This window comes from Fistularia commersonii, chromosome 2 (assembly GCF_037954325.1).
Source record: "Fistularia commersonii isolate RoL2024-O1a breed Wild chromosome 2, RoL_Fcom_v1.0, whole genome shotgun sequence".
In the NCBI taxonomy this organism is placed as follows: domain Eukaryota; kingdom Metazoa; phylum Chordata; class Actinopteri; order Syngnathiformes; family Fistulariidae; genus Fistularia; species Fistularia commersonii.
The window spans coordinates 13179507-13200098 of record NC_141285.1 but is presented as its reverse complement, the minus strand read 5'-3'; the positions used below and the strand labels follow the sequence as shown (position 1 = coordinate 13200098).

General features: G+C 37.6%; 1 protein-coding gene across 3 annotated transcripts in view; it reads left to right on the top strand.

Annotated features, from left to right (window-relative positions):
• Window positions 1-20180, top strand: part of adgrb3 (adhesion G protein-coupled receptor B3) — a 108343-nt gene extending 88163 nt beyond the window's left edge. For 2 of the 3 annotated variants that reach the window (XM_086168205.1, XM_086168190.1), the window contains 14 exons: window positions 222-325; window positions 486-588; window positions 8471-8621; window positions 10883-10952; window positions 11355-11421; window positions 12609-12712; window positions 13004-13102; window positions 13431-13602; window positions 13855-13950; window positions 14654-14693; window positions 16260-16939; window positions 17073-17108; window positions 17989-18093; window positions 19143-20180. In XM_086168205.1, coding sequence (XP_086024331.1) covers window positions 222-325; window positions 486-588; window positions 8471-8621; window positions 10883-10952; window positions 11355-11421; window positions 12609-12712; window positions 13004-13102; window positions 13431-13602; window positions 13855-13950; window positions 14654-14693; window positions 16260-16939; window positions 17073-17108; window positions 17989-18093; window positions 19143-19331 — 2016 coding nt within the window. In that variant the 3' untranslated portion in view covers window positions 19332-20180. The remainder of the gene's footprint in view (window positions 1-221; window positions 326-485; window positions 589-8470; window positions 8622-10882; window positions 10953-11354; window positions 11422-12608; window positions 12713-13003; window positions 13103-13430; window positions 13603-13854; window positions 13951-14653; window positions 14694-16259; window positions 16940-17072; window positions 17109-17988; window positions 18094-19142) is intronic. The other variant, XM_086168197.1, reaches the window with a different exon arrangement.
• Window positions 20181-20592: the final 412 nt, after the last annotated feature.

Here is a 20592-nt window from a genome sequence, read left to right as displayed (position 1 = left end):
GGGTAGAAAGATGGGAAGTTTGAAGACGTAAACAAGCCGACGCATGCTCTTTAAACCATGCGGTGTGTTTAGTACACCAGTGGAAACCACTGTGGTATCAGCCATTTATAGTGCTTGTTTTGAATGTTCCACTCTCTCTGCAACCATAAAGATTTACTGTCCTGTGTGAAGCACATTCAACCTCCCACTGACTAGTCCGTCCTGCTCTGTCTCTTCCACAGACCATGGAGTACTCAGGGGTCCCATCTGTGACATTGATAGTTGGCTGTGGTCTGTCCTGCCTTGCCTTGATCACATTGGCAGTGATTTACGCTGTGCTGTGGAGGTAATTACAAAACAGTGAGAGCTCAAGTTGCCGCCATGTGACATGGAATAATTTCACCTATTTATAATTATTTGTGAAATCAACAAAGAGTCACACCATTCTATCTGACTATCCATGAAGACCACTCACAGTTTAATTTTCTTTTTATTATTTTCTTTAGATATATTCGCTCTGAACGATCTATCATCCTGCTCAACTTCTGCTTATCTATTATCTGCTCAAACATATTGATCCTTGTGGGACAGACACAGACTCACAATGTGGTAAGTGCAAATTGAAGATTTATTCAGCTTGAACAATAAAGGACACATGTCTGTAATGTCTGCGGTTTGTATAACAAAGATGAAGAAGGGTTATACCTTCTGTGTAAGTTTTTTGTGAACAACTGGGCAAATCTGTCTAAATTTGTTCTGGAGATATTCATCATCTTCATAGTGCCAGACTGAAATTTTTAATTCTAATCAGCAAGGCAATGCTGCTTGTCCTGCAGATGCCAATTCTGATGTGTATAAGATAAAAACACAGCCATAGGCACCAAATCATTGCCTCTTTTAAGAAAGATACAGATTTTCATGTGGGTCTTCAAGACAGGAAGACTCTCATATGTCAATTAAGTAGAGAAAAATACATTTTCACTGTCTGTAATAAGAGGACGCATTGGCTGCGTTCCCTTGGCCTTTACTCAGATCCTACAGTGTCTGCTGTTAAACTTTTTAGATAAACTTAGTCTGTTGGCTCTGAGACAGTGATGGTATTTGATTGTAATTAAAATTAACTTACAGACATTTGAAGAAGAGGCATGTTTGAGTAACACCATGAAGATTTGACAATTTAGGATATTAGAGTTTTCTGCTTTGGAAGTGTAGAAGCAGGAAAACAGATGATGCACAGAAATACACATGATTCAGTGGTCAATCAAATACTAATGGCATTATTGTGCAAGAACCCCTGGAAGGATCTTGTTATGGAGGCAATAAAGCCTAGCTAAAAAGCCGTGGCTGCAGGATAAAAGCAGTTTGATTGAAAAGCAGTCTGTTCTTCTGAAAGAACGCAGAGTCCATAGAAAGGAACATGAAACTTGAGAGCTGCAGTTTAGATCTAGTCAGCAGGATTCAAAAAGGACAACAGCTATTGTGTAAGTAGGACTGCTTCCAATGAATATGTATCACTTCCTCTCTCCAGCTTTGTTAACTGGCCAGTAAACAAGTGGCTAATGTAAAAGATTGTTTGGCAAAGAGTATTTAAGATTTACAAGCTGCCCACACTGATGCCCTTCTCAGTCATTTGGCAGTACTTCAGAATGACAGTGTCCTATTACATAGGCATTTTAATAGGGTAACCATGTTTTTGCATACCTTTACCTTTAAAATGAAACAGGGGTTTTCTTTATGCTAGAGTATTTTCGGAATGAATATTTTGGTTTATTTTTTTGGTCTTTGGATCTTTCTATAATGTAACAGTTCTAGAATTGAGCAAAAACAACAACAAAAACAATAGCAAATGCAACAACACTATAGTCTTTCAAATGCAACAGCAGTAATTTCATAATTACAAACATGTTTGCTGCTTATCGGCAGAATGGCTGCTTGTCTTGTTCTTACCAGCAGTTTAAGCTTACATTGGAATAGATCCTACTCATAAATCAAATAGCTTGCCTTCATTAATTTCGCTAAAATGGAATCATACATAATTAATAGATGGATGAAAAAAAAATCCTCTTTCATGTACGCTGTAAAGCCATGATGGCTGAATCCAGGGAACATTATAGAATAGTGGCACTTAACTATGTGGGAACATGTTGTAGAGCACATGTGTCAAACTCAAGGTCCGCGGGCCGAATGTGGCCCGCAACATCATTTTATGTGGCCCACGAGAACATCTAAAAGGTCTGATTGTCTTCAAATAAATAAGTCAACGGCGTGCATTGATAATAAAGTACATTTCCCACAATTCATGCAGATCATGTTACCCACAAAGTGACGGCCATTAGATTGCAGTGCATCCACATCATTGCCATTTTCAACAAGTAGAATTGAGAAATACAAATGATCCCTAAATGTCCAGAAAGACAAAAGTTGATGCAGATGGAAGGCTGCTTTAAGAAAGATGCAAATGCATATTCAGCATTTTGAATTTGAATGAGTCATAAATTCAGTGTTATTTAACATTAATAAATTTGTTTTACATTACATTTCATTACATGTAGCTACATTTATACTGTTACCATTCCATGTGGCCCTTTTAGGGCAATCATTATGGTGATGTGGCCCTCAGTGAAAATGAGTTTGACACCCCTGTTGTAGAGGATTAGTAAGCCAACAACGATATGGCAAAGATGCAAGAATCATACAATGAACTGGTAATTACCGAGATACTTTTTTGGCCCAGGTGATTTTAGAATGACAATAGATCAATATGATATTTAAATTTGAAATGGACATTTGTGTGCTTATGACCTTGAATAAATGGCAGATTGTTGGCAGTAGTTTCACAGTATATTGGTTGCTTTTACGCATAATTAACAATTTATACCGTTTAAACAGAAATTGAATCAAAAAATGTTAATTACTAGAATATTCTCTTTCTCTGTCACGCTTCCTTATGTTGTAAGTCCTTCAGATAAAATGTTTAGGCTTTATAATTGACAAATGGCAGCACTTCTACAAAAAAAGAAAAATGGAAGTGATAGATTTCATCAGACTGCAAACTTTTGAGAACTATTTCATGCCTTCTCCCACTCTGTTCAAGGGGTCATCCAGTCGACTGAAAAATATTTGTTTGTTTATTCTCCATGTGATACAGATACAAGCAGAAAGTTCTCTCACAGCTCATGCTCATTATTGCTCTGTTCTATAAATGTCATTCTATTTCTCAGAACTCACATGAATCTTTGTCACAAAATCACAAAACCATGGATGTTATTGTGGTAATCATATGGACATTATAATCAAAACTGTATTATTTTTATCACAATACCCTGAAATTAAAATGTAATTACTGAACTGTGACATAAAGTCCTATCACAAAGATTAATATCCTCTGCATACACCAATCAGATATTCTGACGCTCTTTACAATATGTAGGGTTTTTATCTGATGAAATCGTAAAATATCTGAATCCACATAGTAAATACATCTGATCCTGCCACTTCTTACATATCTTCTGTACATGACTAGGCAAGACAATGAATGTACAAAGCTTGAGGGCATTTTTTATCTGGGATGATTTGAAGCCTAGTCAGATTTAATCAGGGCTCAAGTCACTTCACGTCTTGAATATTAGGACCACCACATAACACAGAATACTCTCTTGGCATGTTTCTAAGAGGATATCTATCCCTAAATCTGCACAGAGATTAGGTGATTTTCTTAAAATCCATGGGCATATTTAACTTTTCAGTCTATTTCAAAAACACATTGTGAACCAAGAGCTGCAAGAGCTGCAAATATCTCTACTAGTTTAATGGACGAGGTTATTAACTCATTATAAAGACATAAACTGTGGAGCGTTTGACATCCTCAGGATGGATAAGTTAAAGCTACATTATGAAATGTTACTGCGTAGAAAACATTTCTACGTTTTACCAAAAGAACTGTTAGCCTCTCTAGCTGGTGACCAGTATGAAACATTGAAGATACATCTTGCAATATGGTTTCCATTTAGAGTATTATCTCTGGAGAGATGTGATACACCAGTTGTAAATAGCAGGGTAAATATTTAATTCGGTTTATGACAATAGAAAACAATGCTTCTGGAATCCATCTTATATGCTCCCAATCACATTCTTTGTATTTTTCACATTTGACTTGTCATGTAATCCAAAGGAAATTGGTTGCTGTGTTATTAGCACCAGACTGCAAACAGTTCACACACAAATATTCAAAATAATGAGTTACATTTTCTTATTGTCTTCAACAGTTCAGTGTGTCAGCCTCAATAGGTCACTAAGATCCCCGACCAGCTCTTCATCATTAACCATAGTAGAAACCAGAGGTGTTGGTCCAGTTAAGGGGATAGGCTGCATTTGTCTTTTCAATTTTCATTATTCTGTTGACAAAGCTTCAAGGGCAATGAATTAATTATTTCCTTTGTTCAGCTTTGAATTTGCATCTCCTGTTGGGGGAAAAAAGGTTGAATTTTTTTGTGTTTGATCAGTCAGTGCAGAAACCAATGTTTGACTGGCAGGCCAGTGAGAGGCAAATACATAGCCCCTGTGTGGGTTTAATTGCCATCCTGCATGAAACTGCCTTACTTGTTTTTCCTCCATCTCTTGTAAGATGTGTATATAATTGGCTCCATTGTTTGTGGATTCAGAGTTGTTCATCGTCTAATAGATATCATTCCCTAGTTGTGGTGGTGTCCACAGGGAGCAGGAAGTCAGTGAGTCACCTATGCCTGTCTGCGCATTTCCTTTGTCCTCTGCTGTTGTTCATCTTAGTGTGGATAGAAGACAGCCAAAGAGAAGCCAGTACTGTTGGAATTTCCAGGGTAGAAAGAGACCCTTGGAAGACAAGATGGTATTCAGGCACAACTGTCAACCTCTAATGAGTAAAAATGTATCATACATTGAGTGAGTGGAAGTCAGATTGGATGAAAATTGTGCCAGCTTATCCTCTCACTATTATAATGCAACAAATGATTGTCATAAAAAATGATTTACATTATAATTTAGCTCTTAGGATGGTCACATACTGGTGTTATAGCCACCCAGGTGGTTTGTGACAAGACCCCTGCTTTGTAAAACTTGGATAAAGGTAGCGGTGTAAGATATACCAGCATTCATTTCTAGGTTTGTAAAAACACTCCATATGTATGAGGACATGAGAAATGATCTTACTAGGGGGGTTGAGCCTATCATTGGTTTAGAGCCTTGGTACACCCTGGACCGATAGCCAATCTATCACAGGGCCTTAAATAGAAACACGCATTGACATACATAACCATCTTTTGTTCAAATGCTATAATTTATGGTTTATCATGCCAGTGATCTTGTCCTTATCAATAATTCTAGTTAATGTATCGTTAAATCGCGGAAATTTGTCATTTCAAGCTCAATGTTTTCACTTATTCTTCTTATGTTAATGACCATGGATTATTTTTTTTTTTTAAAGTACTGGCCATTCAAACTTGTCACATGTTATATTTAATATGATACAATGAATCCGTCCTTGAAAATTGTCCGTGAAAACAGAAAAATGTTGAAGACAATGATGAAATGCGACAAAAAAAACAAAAATAAAGTGTAAACTTTTAATACCATTCAATATATTGATTCTAATTAAAATGTATGTTATATAAATCATTTGAGGAAAAGAGCATGAAAAGAAAGAGTAATAAGAGAGAAAGGGTCTTAGGCGGTGAAAGTTGATGAGGCACATACAAAGTAATGAGTATTTGTGGGCATTTTCTGTCTGACACTACATTTGGTTCAGTGCTTGTCAGTGGATCAACAACTCTTTGCCACTAGCACTTTGTTGCTGGTGTCCTCCATCCAAGCACCCACTGTATAAAACCTGACACTTGTTGCTTGATGTTGCTTGATTCAAAAGAAGAGTGCTTCAATGAAAATGAAAGCCGGTCTCTCAAACTGATTCACAACCACTTAAAGTAATGCTGTAAGGTCTGCCTTGCTTTATTTTGTTTTATTTGATAGGTTATTTTCTGTGGAATATATAGCATTGACTCCATGCTACAGCCAGTATCCAAAAAAAGTAATCTTGATTTTTTGTATTTATGTTGGAAATTTACACAGTTTGTAAGGCCTAAGTAAAATAGTCACTCAAGCAAATGCATTAGCAAATAAGCAATAATAAAGACAAAAACAGATGTCATGATAAAGTTGGACAGAGATTTTTTTACAGTTTCTGTTAAGTGGGTTTGACTAATCCACATATTCTGAAGTATCACTTCAACAATGTGTCGCCAACCATTCCACTGGTTTGCAGGTTCAGACTATTTGCCGAAGCTTAAGGCAATTAATATTTCAGCAAATTATAATTAAAAAGGCATTTTGACCTTTAACTTAAGGCATAAGGCAACTTAAGGCTTAAGGCAAAAGCCAATGTAATTCTAAAAAATTCTGTGCTGAGTTCTGACCCTAACATGGCATTATTGAACAGGCTTCAGCCCTTATCTCCATGTGTTTTAGCTCTGTAATGTTATAGTAGTCCCTTTCTCAGTTCCTCTGTTTCCATGGATACAGACACAGTGCTCCCTACATCTTCTGGCATTTGCCTTTCTAAAGGGCAGTGTGAACGCCAGATTTCAACCTTGTTTTTTCTATCGCTGCCTACGTTCTACTGGTGTTTTCATAATATACCTGTCTATTCTTCCCCATTGCATAGATTTAGATAACAGTTTTCCATGAACATGCATAGTATTTCAGCTATAACAAAGGATAAAACAACAAAGGCAGGGAAACAATTTTCGAAATTATGAATCCAAGTGGCTAAACATGAATTCAGTTAACATTGAAATGACTGGTATCAATGAGGAAATGTAAATGTAAATGTAGATTTCAAAGAAAGTAAGAAAATTTATTGTGGGAGTGAGGCTAAAGGCCAGTGACTATTTATTGTCCCCTATAACTATAATAATAATTTATCCTTTATTAATCCAATGTGGGGAAATTCATTCTCTGCAATTAAACCATCATGGATGAACCATGAGCAGTAGGCTACCGTCCACCAGCGCCAGGGGAGCAGTTAGGGGTTCAGTGTCTTGCTCAACAACACTTCGACACACAAGGAGGGTTTGAGTATTGAAGCAGGAATGTTCGGTTCCAAAGACAATTGCTCTACCTCCTGCTCCATGCCCCCCCCCCCTCCAAAATAATAACAACAAAAAATAATGACAACTACCTATTTATATCTAAATAGCAATACCCCATCATTCTAAATTTCGGTGTACCATCACACATCACAGCAAGCCATATACTTTTCGTACTGCACCCTGTTGTAACTCTATACTTGGTTATAATGCTGACAAGAATTTTTCACAACCTAACCAAACTGAGTATAGTTTTATCTCATATTGCTGGCAGATGACAACATCATAAGTGGCATAAACAACTCAGAGATGTGCTTTAAATTTTTTATGAGTTAACATGAAGGCAAAGAGCTGCCGTGAACACAAAGGGGGCTATATAGTGTGCTTCTGTCATTTAAAACATGATGCAGTATGGGATTATCATTTTGTATGAACCCTGTGAACGCTGCGGGGGATGGATTAAGTGTGGTTCTCTCTGCATGGATAAAAAGTTTATGGGAGATCTCACAGTATGGTGTAGATCCCTTGGGGACATAGTGATATATTTCAATCTTTTCTTCTTTGTGCAACATCATGCTGATTACTACAGCCTCACTCTGCAAATAATCTGCACAGCAGAACTGTAAAAGAGCTTAATCTCTTCTCACTCACAAATGCCAATGTGCAATGACTGAAATCTTAGGGACAACTCTTCATTTCTAATCCTCCTCTATCCTCTTCTAAACAATCCCATTTGCAGATGTCTGCCTGAGTGTCAAAGATGGACAAGTTAATGAAGCTGAAAACTGACATTAAACTGTTGAGCTTGAACACTATCTGTTGCCTCAGGTGCATGCATTCCGTTTAGTTTAAGCAGTGTTGTGATTTGTTGTGATTTGTTTCCCATTTGTGTAAAAAAGTTGACCTTGGCTTATGTGCCTCCAGGTGGGATCCCCAGCATACTGATGAGGGCTAGTGCAAGAAAATGCCACACTTTGGCTTCCTGTGTAAACTAGCCTGTAACTCTTTGCTACAATTGCCACAACTGATACTACAGTTTAGAGTTGACATTTTGTTTTACTTTATCAACTGAGTAGGCAGACTAAATTGGCAGATGCTATTGCTGATGCAAGAGTAGTTTGAGGAAATGAAGAGACATTAGTAGATTTAGCATTCATCAACAAGATGCCTCTTGCTTTAAAGGCGGCTGTAGATGAGAGGGTCTTTTTTTATATTATATAACATAACCTGCTAATACAGCACAACTATATATTATCCGCACATTTTATGTTGTATGAACCAAATTTTCTTTCATAAGCTGAATTTCTGCTAAGACTACCTTACATTTTTGTTTTTAAATGCAGTAACTATATATCTTCTTTTTCTTCTTTGAATAGGGTGTCTGCATCATGACCACAGCCTTTCTGCACTTCTTCTTCCTTGCATCTTTCTGTTGGGTCCTCACAGAAGCTTGGCAGTCCTATATGGCAGTGACAGGGAAGGTTAGGACAAGGCTAATCCGTAAACGCTTTCTATGTCTGGGCTGGGGTAAGTAAACAGCATGTTTTGCTCAACCTTTCCATCATCAGCCATCATACCTCACAGCTGCCATTTTCTTTCAAGGTCTCTGGCCAAGGTGTCTTTCCAAGTAACTGTATGTCTTTTCCATCTGCCGTTCTCATCTTCTCTGTGGGGAAGCTGTATCTTTATCCTATCAGGCTTTTTTGTAAAGCTTGTGTGCTCTTGTCAAGCTCCTGGGGGGCTGGGTAACCAGTGGGGACAGAAATACTAGTGTATGTTGTCCCATAGCAAGTTCAAATTACCTTTGTCTGAAAAACAGTGAATACTGTAGTCTATTTTATTTGTCCTCATCATTTGAATATCAAATTTGAAAGTATCTATATTTAAACAGTGCACAGTGGCACAATGGTTAGCACCTCGGGCCTAAAAGAAAAAAGGACCCTGGTTCAACTCTGACAGGAACCTTTCTATGTGGAGTTTATATGTTCTCTCCATGTCAGCATGGGGTCTCCGGTTTCCTCCCACAGTCCAAAACCATGCAGCACGTTAATTGGGAAAAATGCCAAGATGTGCAAATGAGAGAATGGTTGTGTGTCTATATATGAGGCTCTGCGATTGACTGGCGACCAGTCCAGAGTGTACCCTGCCTGTCGCCAAATGGTAGATGGGATAGGTTACATCCAGCATATGCCGTGGTCCAAGAATGTGTTTAAAAATGTGAACGATTCGTCATTTGCTAAATGTTCTTCTGACCTCTGGTATAAATTATTTTGGACTATAAGAAATCTCTCCTTTCAAAATCAATTTGATTATAAAAGAGCCCACATTCATTCTTCTTGTTACCTAGCAACAAACAATGTTCTTTTAGTCATTGCAGTGCCACTGCTAGCAGCAAAACTGAACAAAGGCTGTTCACCATCATGCTCAGCTCTAGAAAAATGCCATAACAGACAATTTAATGATTGATTACACAGTTAGTGCTTTTGTGACAACTGTAATAGTTAGTATATCTGGCTCATCCTCACTCCTAATGTGTCAAGTGGCTGATGAAATGTGAAAATTGTCTTTGCAGCACATACTGAAGCATTAGACACCCCTTTTTCTTGATTTTTTGACAAAAGCGGAGCTCCAGTTTAAGACACACCTTGAGAAGCATCTACATTCGGGTACTGCGTTCATTTACAACAGAAATATGAGGAAATCGCAAACTCCGCTTATATTTAGATTAGGTTTAGAAATAGATACAGATGTTGATGTAGACATGACACTCCACAGTTGTTGACAAAAAAATATGAGAAAGAGGTGACTAATGCAGAGAACCGCCTATTTTACAGCATCAGAGGAACATGATTTCACATTTATGACTGAAATACATGGAAAATACCACTTTTATTTAGTTTAGGCTTAGAAATAGATACTGTAGTTGATGTAGACATCAGGTTTGTTGTGAAATTATGAGATGGGGTGATGAAGTTAGTTGGTGTGTGATGAAAAAATGCATCGGTATGTAACTGTCACAATTTTGTCAGGAGGATGATGCATGGGGGGTGAGGATGGGTTTGTATAACTTGAAAACAATTCTACGCCACATTATGTCATGCTTTCCATGGAGAAAAAATATTCTAAAAACTGTGTTCAAAAGCTCTGCACAGTATATGTGACTTCTTATCACATCTTATCCTAACTCAGCTGTTAAAAGAGTCGTAGCTCTACAGTTTGTTGGCTGCACTGTGATCAATGACATGCTTGTTGACACTTGGCACTCTTTAACCCTTCAACACTGCAGAGAAGTACTGGATGGCCACAGGCTCTTTGCGTTGTGCCCTCAGGAAACTGAATTTATCAGTAGCACCTCTCTGCATTTGCTCCAAGACAAAATATTAATATTATAAAAAATAATAGTTAATATTCCAGTACACTAAAAACAGATCCAAATTGAATTGCCAGTGAAAGTTTTAATAAGGTATTATACAGCAAAAATGTCTTGAAACAAAACATGTGGACAATGATAAAGCTTCACCACACGGGTTATTGAACTGCTTCTATTTTGTCAAAGTACATTTCAGTTCTCCTTTAACATGATGGACTAATGTATATTGTATATGGAAATATTGAAATGCAAATTGCATATCATTTTAAGTTATATAATTGGATTGCATAGATGGTAATAAAGTGAATCAATATGCATCATTACAATAGCTGCATAGCAACTGACATTTTAAACTTGCACAGGCTTATGCCTTAGTTTAATAAGTCATCATATAACTGTTGATTCATTTCTTTTTAAGGATTACCAGCTTTAGTGGTTGCTGTTTCAATGGGATTCACAAAAACAAAGGGCTATGGGACACCCTATTAGTAAGTTTTCTTTTTTATTCTTCATTAATGATTCCACACGCATGCAATATGTCCCTTATAACATTAAAGCGTAATGTTAAAATGCTTCTGCAATTGCTTGCTTATTTTGAACAGTTTTCTGAACAAAGTCCCAAGCATCTAATCAAATATCAAAATCACATAGTAAAACCTCAATTTCTCATGACCTTAAACCTAATAAGATACCAAAGTAACACACAAACAGTAATTTAAAACCTCCTTAGCATTTTATTAGCCTGTGAAACTTAGCAAAATGGAATTGAAGCATATGGCAAACCCCCCTGTCCTTTGAGGAACATCCAACTTGATGCTTTTCTGTAGACCATTAACTCAGATGTTAATGACTTGGTGGAAATGTAACTGTTTTCCCTGCCTTCCATGCAGCTGTTGGCTGTCTTTGGAGGGTGGGCTCCTGTATGCGTTTGTGGGACCTGCAGCTGCTGTTGTTTTGGTATGTTTCTGTCACAAAATTAACAGTTTTGTAGTTTTACACGTTTGATAAAAGGAGACAATATTTTAAGAAACAACCCTGGTATTAATGAAATGGTCTATTTTTATCTCAAGTAGCTCAGAAATAATAGTTACACTCTAGAAGTGTTTTTTGGGGAATCGACATATTAGAATAGACAGAATAGCTAATACACCGCTGCATTGCAATCCTGTTCAAATCACTTAAAAATAATTTAAAATATTGCAAAACATCAGTTCGTAAATAAGAATTTATATAAAAATAACCTGAGTAGGAATTACATAAGTCAAACAAAAATGTCCTGTCTGTTTTACACTAGAAGGTATCTATTAGCTTAAATTAGATAACTGTATCAAATAACTGCTTTTATATATAATCTATTGCAGTAAAACTGTAAATCATCTTTTGTTTAGATGTTATTAAATGCTAATCTTGTATAACCAAATCTCTTCCTGCTAAAATGACTAATTAAAATTGGCATTTTTCCTTGTGAATACGCTGATCTGTTGTGGGATTTGTATCTTCATTTTCCCCTCAAATATAAAAGACACTTCATCGTCTATTCCTTTACAGTGGTTGAAGGATTTTCATTAAGCTCAGAGGAATTTAGCTGCAGCCAAAATTGCCACAAACAGCCCTTTGGTCTGAGATTGAAAACCAAACGGCTGTTCTCACTGTACTGTAATCCTGTAATACCATAATCAAAGGCTTTCAAATAACAATACATGTTGCAAAAAAACCCACACTTGAATATAAATTAATAAATAATTAATGTGTCCTTTATTACAACTGAAACACATTTTTGCTGCATGATTAAAGATATTCCAACACAGCTACTTTGAGTCTTTTTCAGTTTTACATCAGTGCGGTTAATGATATAAAATGTCCCAGAGAAAGTACGCAGATTTCTCGCCATTCAGATCTTATCCAATGGCTGTTGGACCTTAAATGGCTCATCTAATGGCTGAAAGGTGAGAGAGATGGGTACACAACAAAAACTAGAGGTCAAAGCTATGTGCTGATGGAAAACTTAAATAAATAACCCACAGGGAAATTACATTAATAATTTCTCATTGATGGAAAAGCCATATCGGTCCATTTCAAACATACATTTGAAATTGAATTATTTTAGAAAAACAAATATTACTGTTCACTCTTTTCCATTCCAGGTCAACATGGTGATCGGCATCTTGGTTTTTAATAAATTAGTGTCCAGAGATGGCATACTGGACAAAAAGTTGAAGCATCGAGCAGGGTATGACAGCACGTCCTTGTTAGTACCTCTTTCTTATATCATTTTTAATGCATATGATTTGATTTTTTTCTCAAGTATGGAGATTTAGACCTAATTTTATGGTCATGATAAAGCAAATTAGAAGCATAAACATAAAGAGGTCAGGTTTCTCTTGGGAGTAGTGCAGCTCCATATTTCTTTGGCAGAATAAGTCCAAGATGAAAATCATTAAAACGCCCACACAATGTTACTGATATGACAGGAAGAATTTAATGTCAGGCTAGTGGCTGTTAGCATTGTTTGTCATGCTGGTTCCTTCGTGTCCCACAGACAGATGAGTGAGCCCCACACCGGATTAACTCTCAAGTGTGCAAAATGTGGTGTTGTATCAACAACTGCTTTATCAGCAACAACAGCAAGCAATGCAATGTAAGTGCCTGTCATTGACTCTGAATCGATAACACATTGCAGGAGGGAGACTCAGCATATATAGCAGGTCCACATCTACAATTTAGAGCCACCCTTGGCCGACTGCTGTGTGAACTGATGAGCTGACAACTGGGATACATCTAAGCTACAGTAGTGAAAAAAAAAAAAACTTGTAAAATATAGAGTGAAAGTATGTAGGTTATATTACTACTACCATGCACATTCAGGCCTCTGTATGGCAATGATGGCGAGATAAACCATCTTTGCAGATCTCATCATATCAGGAAAAGTTTGCTGTTATTTTCTCAACACAAACTTGCTCTCTCAGGGCATCTCTTTGGAGTTCCTGTGTTGTCCTACCTCTGCTGGCCTTGACCTGGATGTCTGCAGTGCTTGCCATGACAGACAAGCGCTCTATCCTCTTTCAGATCCTCTTTGCTGTCTTTGACACATTGCAGGGTTTTGTCATTGTAATGGTGCACTGCATCCTACGACGAGAGGTAGTATGTTTTCCTGCCTTCCATTTTTCAGCCCATTATCTTGGTTTATAGGACTCAGATTGCAGTATACCTAACTGATCCTTGGGAGGAAAATGATTCTGATGTATATATGCTATTCAATAATACATAAATATATAGATTTGAGTACGATTTATAAAGAAAAAACAAGACGCTAAAGCTATGTCATGACACTCTAAGAACATATCATATACAGTGTTGGAAAAAAAAAAACTTAATTCCACCTTTCTTTAGGTCCAAGATGCTTTCAGATGTCGTCTGAGAAACTGCCAAGACCCAATTAGTGGTGATGCGACAGGAACCTTCCCTAATGGGCATGCTCAGATAATGGTAGGAACTGTTACGCCCTGTTATCTGCAGTCATTAAATTCACTACAATTTACACAGCTGCATGTGTTCCCTAGTTATTTATGATACATACCCACATTTCTTTTCCCTCCATTGACCTTAATTTAACTTGTACTCTTTATGTCACTTTTAGCTAAATGTAATATTGCCTCTTAAATATGAGACATTATTTTCAAACAATGCCTTGTAATTTTAAGTAGAAAGCTTGAGTGAAACAGTCCTGTTCAGTGTTCTCAGACCCAAAGCTCAAACTGTCCCGACTGAAATTGCTATTTTTGCCATGCAGTCCTCTCATCTTCTTTCACAAGGTAATAGGAGACTGTTCCCTGCTTGACCTTTGAAATGGGATACCACTCTCTTCATCTTGCACTACAATGCCAGTGGCACATAATAGAATGATTCACCATTAGTATTCAAATACCCATCAGGGTGAAATAGTTATCGCTTGAGCCCAATGCTGCAAAGCCCATGACTCAATCGAGTCATTAGAAGCAGGACCAAAATGATCTCCTGTTTCACTACCATTTTCATCAATAGACATATTATTGATACAAAAAATGTTTTGCTAGGCCTTTTCCTAAAGCACTTATACCAGTAGGGATGTAGAAGATTATTTTGCCTAAACATTGTATCAAAAGTTATTAACAAACATTTTGCTGATTATTTGACTCTCTTCTTCCTACAGACTGATTTTGAGAAAGATGTGGACATAGCATGCCGATCAGGTAAAGAGTAGATCTTCCCTTAATATTATTCTCCTTGAATTGCATTGAAACACCCGAAAGAGGTTAGCGAGTAAAAATAGCACAAGTTACGTAACAACCAACAATCCCCGCAGGAGTTTTTTCAGTTACCAAAGCACCAACGTGAATCTGAGAACATAACTGCACAAAAAGAGCTGTTGGTTATTAATTTTATTTGTCAGTGTTATGCCAAAAACAGTCTACACTGCACATACATCCATAAAATATGAGTGTCCACATTTTTTCCTGTTTTCTCCCTGTGCTAAATTCAATACTGATTAAATGATGCAAAAAAAGTAGGTGAGATTATGACAATGGTGCTGCATCTCGCAGGTAGGAGCAATAAGCTGTTTAATTTACTTATCAACATAAATGGAAGCTCTTGGGAATACAACTGTGGCGCAGTAGTTAGCGCTTTGCCCTCACAGCTCGAAGAACCCTGGTTCCTGGTTTGATTCCGACAACCTTTCTGTATGGAGCCGTGTCTGCGTGGGTTTCTTCCGGGTTCTCTGGTTTCCTTCCACAGTCCAAAAACATGTAGCAGATTAATTAAAAATTTGGAAAAATTGCCCTGAATGAGAGAGTGAGTGAATGGTTGTCTGTCCGTACATGTGGCGATGCAATTGACTGACGACCAGGGTGTACCCCACCTCTTGTCCAATGACAGCTGGGACAGCTCCAGCATCCCCTGTGACCCTGAGTGCAAGATAAGTGGCAAATAATGGATGGATGGATGTATGGAATGCAACTGGTGGGATAGGAAATGGTTATCTGGCTCTCTAGCCCACAGTACCCATGTGTCGTTCTTATAAAGGTGCAGCAGACACATACTGATACAGAAAGGCTGTGCAGTTTCATGTCATGTACTATATAAATCATGGTAGGAGCAAGACAGATGTAGAGCTGCAGAGAGCGTGTAATCCACTTAACATATTATGCTTTGGACTCAGATATTGACTTTAAATACACAAGTTTTGTGGGGTAATGTAGGTCATACTCTGCATTATCACACCAAGCAGTATTACATTTGATTAGAAGAAACTCTTTGGCCTGAATACCAGGAAGTAAACATTGAATTGCATTGTAACTGATGAATTTTAATTGCTAGCCTTACAATATCCTAGCAAGCTTTTGTAAACCGAAGCATCATTATTGCAATGGACAAATGAAAAGCCAGAAGCCATAATTGAGTTCTGGGACCTTCGTAGTTAAAACCGTGTTGATTTATAAGTTCATCTATTATCATGGAATAGTGAATTTCATTTAGAAAGTAATACCTAATTTACATTTTCTTTGTTCAAAGATATGCGCTGCTTCTCTCTCTCTATGTAATGTTGTTCTTTTCTGATAATCACAATTATTTGTGTTGTCAACACAGTTTGCCCTCTGCAGCACTGAATCAGTTACAATTTAGTCCTTATTAATTACTATGTTCTTTTTGTTCTTTTGGTCAGACATGAATGTGCTTGTCATCAAAAGGAGACAGTGCAGACAATTAGTAGCACTAACTTTCCAAATAATAACTTTGCTGCTCTTTATGTTTCGCAGCACTACACAAAGATATGGGCTCCTGTCGTGCCGCCACCATCACAGGAACCCTTTCCCGCATATCACTCAATGATGAGGAGGATGAGAAGGCTACTGAAGGCCTCAACTATTCCACGTTGCCTGGCAACATCATCTCCAAAGTGATTATCCAGCAACCTTCAGCTCTGCACATGCCAATGGGAGTGAGTGAGCTGAAGGACCAGTGCATTGCTGACAGCAACACTGACATGCGCCGCACAGTTTACCTGTGCACTGATGATGCCATGCGCCAGAGTGACCAAAATGTGGGTGGCCATGATATGGAAGGCCACTCAGCGCAAAGCCAGATGATGGAGACAGACTACATAGTCATGCCTCGTGCCTCTGCTGCAGCAGTGTCAGGGTCGAGTAACGTACCCACCCTTATAAAAGAGGACACCAAGATGAACATCACTATGGATACGCTGCCACATGAAAGGCTGATGCATTACAAGATGAGCCCGGAATTCAATATCAGCCCATCAGGCATGGACCATATGAATGTGAACCTGGAACAGCAGTATGCTGGTGCTCCAGACCAGATACAAAATCTGAGCTTTGAACCTCGCACGGCTGTTAAAAACTTCCTTGCGGAGATGGAAGAAACTGCAGGCCTTTCAAGGAGTGAAACAGGGTCAACTATATCTATGAGCTCCTTAGAGGTACAGCATACATGCTCCGTTGAATGAAGTGCAAAGGATAGAATCCCGCAGTCTCTTACACACTGCTCATATTGAAACTATATTAGTCAAAATTGATGATTTTATCTAATCCTTTGATGTTTTCTTTTCACAGAGAAGAAAGTCACGATATTCTGATCTAGACTTTGAGGTATGTAAAAAACATACTTTATTTTTCCTTGCATTGGCATCTATTCTTTGATACAGAGAAAACCATCTTTTGCACTTGTGTTTGTCATTTGATTTACTTGTACTTGTTGTGCCTCTTAAGCTTATTGGAGTTACACAGCCTTGACCCAACAAGATTTATTGACATGCTGTGTAGTTAAGGTAAAAGCAAGGCTGTCAACTGACAAACAGGGCAACAGTTTTCATCACCATTCTATCCTCCTCCATCTCCTACATCCATTAGCAATATGCTGATTTTCAAAATGTATGCTTTTAAAGCCATTTGCACATTTCACATCTGATTTTAACATTGGTTTCAACAATGATTATATTGGCTTGCATACACTTATTCAAAAGCCCCTTTGGTAGGTTTCAGTATTGCCTTTGCATTTTTCTTCAGGTTTTCCTGCATATATACAGTGTATACTTTCAAATAAAGGAAATATAAAGTAAAGTAACTGACAGCTGTTTTGGTGTAAGATATATTTTGTTTAATATGAAGACAACAACTCTTAAAATGGACGATTTTTGCCAAGGTTTGATTATAAGGCTATCCTTTGTGTCAGCAATATACTAAATGAGGCAATTTGACGCTGAGAAATGACGTTAAATCAAGACACTCCAGGGTTGCACATGGTCACGCAAAGTTTAAAATCCTAATATCCTTTCTTAATTATCCTAGTGTTTCCTTAATTTTGAAAGTTACATGTATATATGCAGAGACAAGTAAATTTGTATCAAACCTGGCCTTTAACTAAACTGCGGTGACACTAACAAATTGATCACAGTGGTAGTGGGTGGAGAGGAAGATGCATTTCCATTATTGGCTGTCAATACCAAAGAGAAAACCCTTGCCATTGCAGAAAGTCATGCACACCAGGAAAAGACACATGGAGCTGTTCCAGGAACTGAATCAGAAATTTCAAACCCTGGACCGATTTCGAGACATACCAAATATGGGCAGCATGGTGAGTAACAGGATACCAGGGGGGTGCTTGCCAGCCAATTAGAGAACTTCCAAATACTCAATTTAGATATCCAGTGCAGAACACGTAATGTGTGGTTGTGCAAATGAGAGGTTACGTAGCCCAAGTAGTCATGTGGAAGTGGACATCTCTATATAGCAACAGCAGCTGTGGGGTAGGGGAGTGGCGGGCTGCCCCTTAAAAGCAAAGAGGCATTTTCTCCACAAGGCCAATCTAGTGAAGCTAACCATGTTCTGGGAGAGTGCATCCATTCCAATGCAAGGCCATGAACGTACTTTTATTTACATGCACATTTATCTACTGAGCAACCTCATCATTTTTCCATTAATGCATGGCAGATTATTTAATCTTTTAACATCTCTACAAATATTATCATAAGTTTGCCACTCTCTTACTGCAACTATCTTGGGGGAATCTTCTCCCATCAAGTATTCTAACACACATAGAAAGTCAGGTGAATCATAACAAAGCCAAAGTCGCATTATTGTGCTTTGCATTCAGTTACGGCTTGAGACAGCTAATACAAATAAAATAACAAACAGTAATTTGTAGTGAGGCCAAATGAAGACAGACTAATTGTTGATGGGACATTTTCGCCACAGTAGTCAGCTGCTTAAGTTCTTTTGTTGGTGAAACAAAAACAGTACATTCCTATTCCCCCTGTTTACATTTCCCAAATTAATGTACTGCAAATGAGAAATTTATTGTCAATTTTATAGTCCCTGACTGGGAGCAGTTTCTCCATGTTATTTGCAACAGTGTCACAGAGACAGTCAATGGCTCACACATGGAAACCATGTAGTGCACCAGAATTCAAGGATAACACTACTTTTTGTAAGCATGATCACATTTAGTACACTACCATTGCCTTTTGTTATTCGATGATTTTCACAGCATTTATCCATTTCCTTCAATTACCGGTGGGCAGGAAATCATTCTATTTGAACAAACTTCACTAAAATAGTCTTTTTTGACAAAGCTGTAGAGCATGTCAAGCCACTAATAACACACCCCACTGGCCATGTTCACAGGACAAGGCGATGCCAAACAAGAACCCATGGGAGAGCTACAATTCAGCTTGTGAGTACCAGAACTACGCCACTATGAATGTACTAGACTCTGACACCAAGGACTCATTGGAGATGACGCCTGCAGAGTGGGAAAAGTGTGTCAACTTACCCTTAGACGTCCAGGAGGGAGACTTTCAAACAGAGGTCTAAAGGTGAAGAACAAGAAAATGCAAACTAGTAAAGGAGGAGAAAGGGATGTATTTTGCACTGAATAAAGCAACAGACTTTTCTAACAGCCTTGGCATACATATCTGGATAATACAAGTGTGGCAGGGACATTATGTGCCAATACAGAATAAGAACTGAGGAGAGACAAAAAGAGAAAAAAAAAGGGAAGAAAAAACAACAAAAAAAAAACATCAGTGTTACTTTTTTGTATTCTCACTAGTGTACTTAGTGTGGGGCAGCCTGGTGTATAATATTTACCATCATGTGTTTCAAATTATCTTCTGAAGAATTGGCTAAAAAGGTAATCTCTCTAAACAAAACCTCACAAAGCAAATGACATGCCATGTCGTCCCAGCTTCATTGGGTCTAGTTTAACTAGACCCAGGAGCACAATGTATATATTTATGCAGGTTTTTAAAAAGTTTATAACAGTCCGTTTGGCCATTACTACACTTTTTACTTTATAGTATAAAACATGGGAGGCAAAGATGATTTTTTTCTGTCATATTAAAATGAATGTTTGTCCAGCTACATTCTTCATTGCTTTAAATGCAATAAAGATAATACTCACTTTTATATAAATAATATATTTCACAACTTTAATACTGCAGGAACTGCTTGAAGGATCCCAGCAAGCTCTCTCATCTGCAGCCCTGTATAAAATATTTAAAAACAAAATGTTGTATGGTGTAAATAAACTTTTGTCTACATATGTTTTACTTGTGCCAATTTATTTTAATGAGAAAAAATGCCAACCTGATCAAAAGTTATAGCGAAAAATGTTAACATTTGAAAAGGAATGTAAATAAAAGAGGAAATATGTTCGTACTGCTTCAGAGGTTGTGTCAAGTTTATGTCTGTTGGTTGTGGAGTTTTTTACTCATTGAGCTTCACTTGAGTTCACCAAATCATAGGAATGTGCATCAAAGAGAAACTAAAGCTACGTTTTTAATGGTGGAAAAAAACACCTTTGAAATGTGTATTAACATAACAAACATTAAACACTGGCGAACACACTTTTACTACTAAGCTGTATCTTGTCAGTGTTTGCTTTAGTTTCATGTTTGTGCCTCATCATATATTACAAACAAACTGCTAATCCCATATTCTGACCTTACTTTCCAAGAAATAGGCCTTAGACCAGTTTTTTGCTTGTCATTGACAGTATATAAAGATGTTTGAATAGTACTATACTATTCCATCGATCCTATTCAATATAATATAGGAGGTATCCTTATAAATC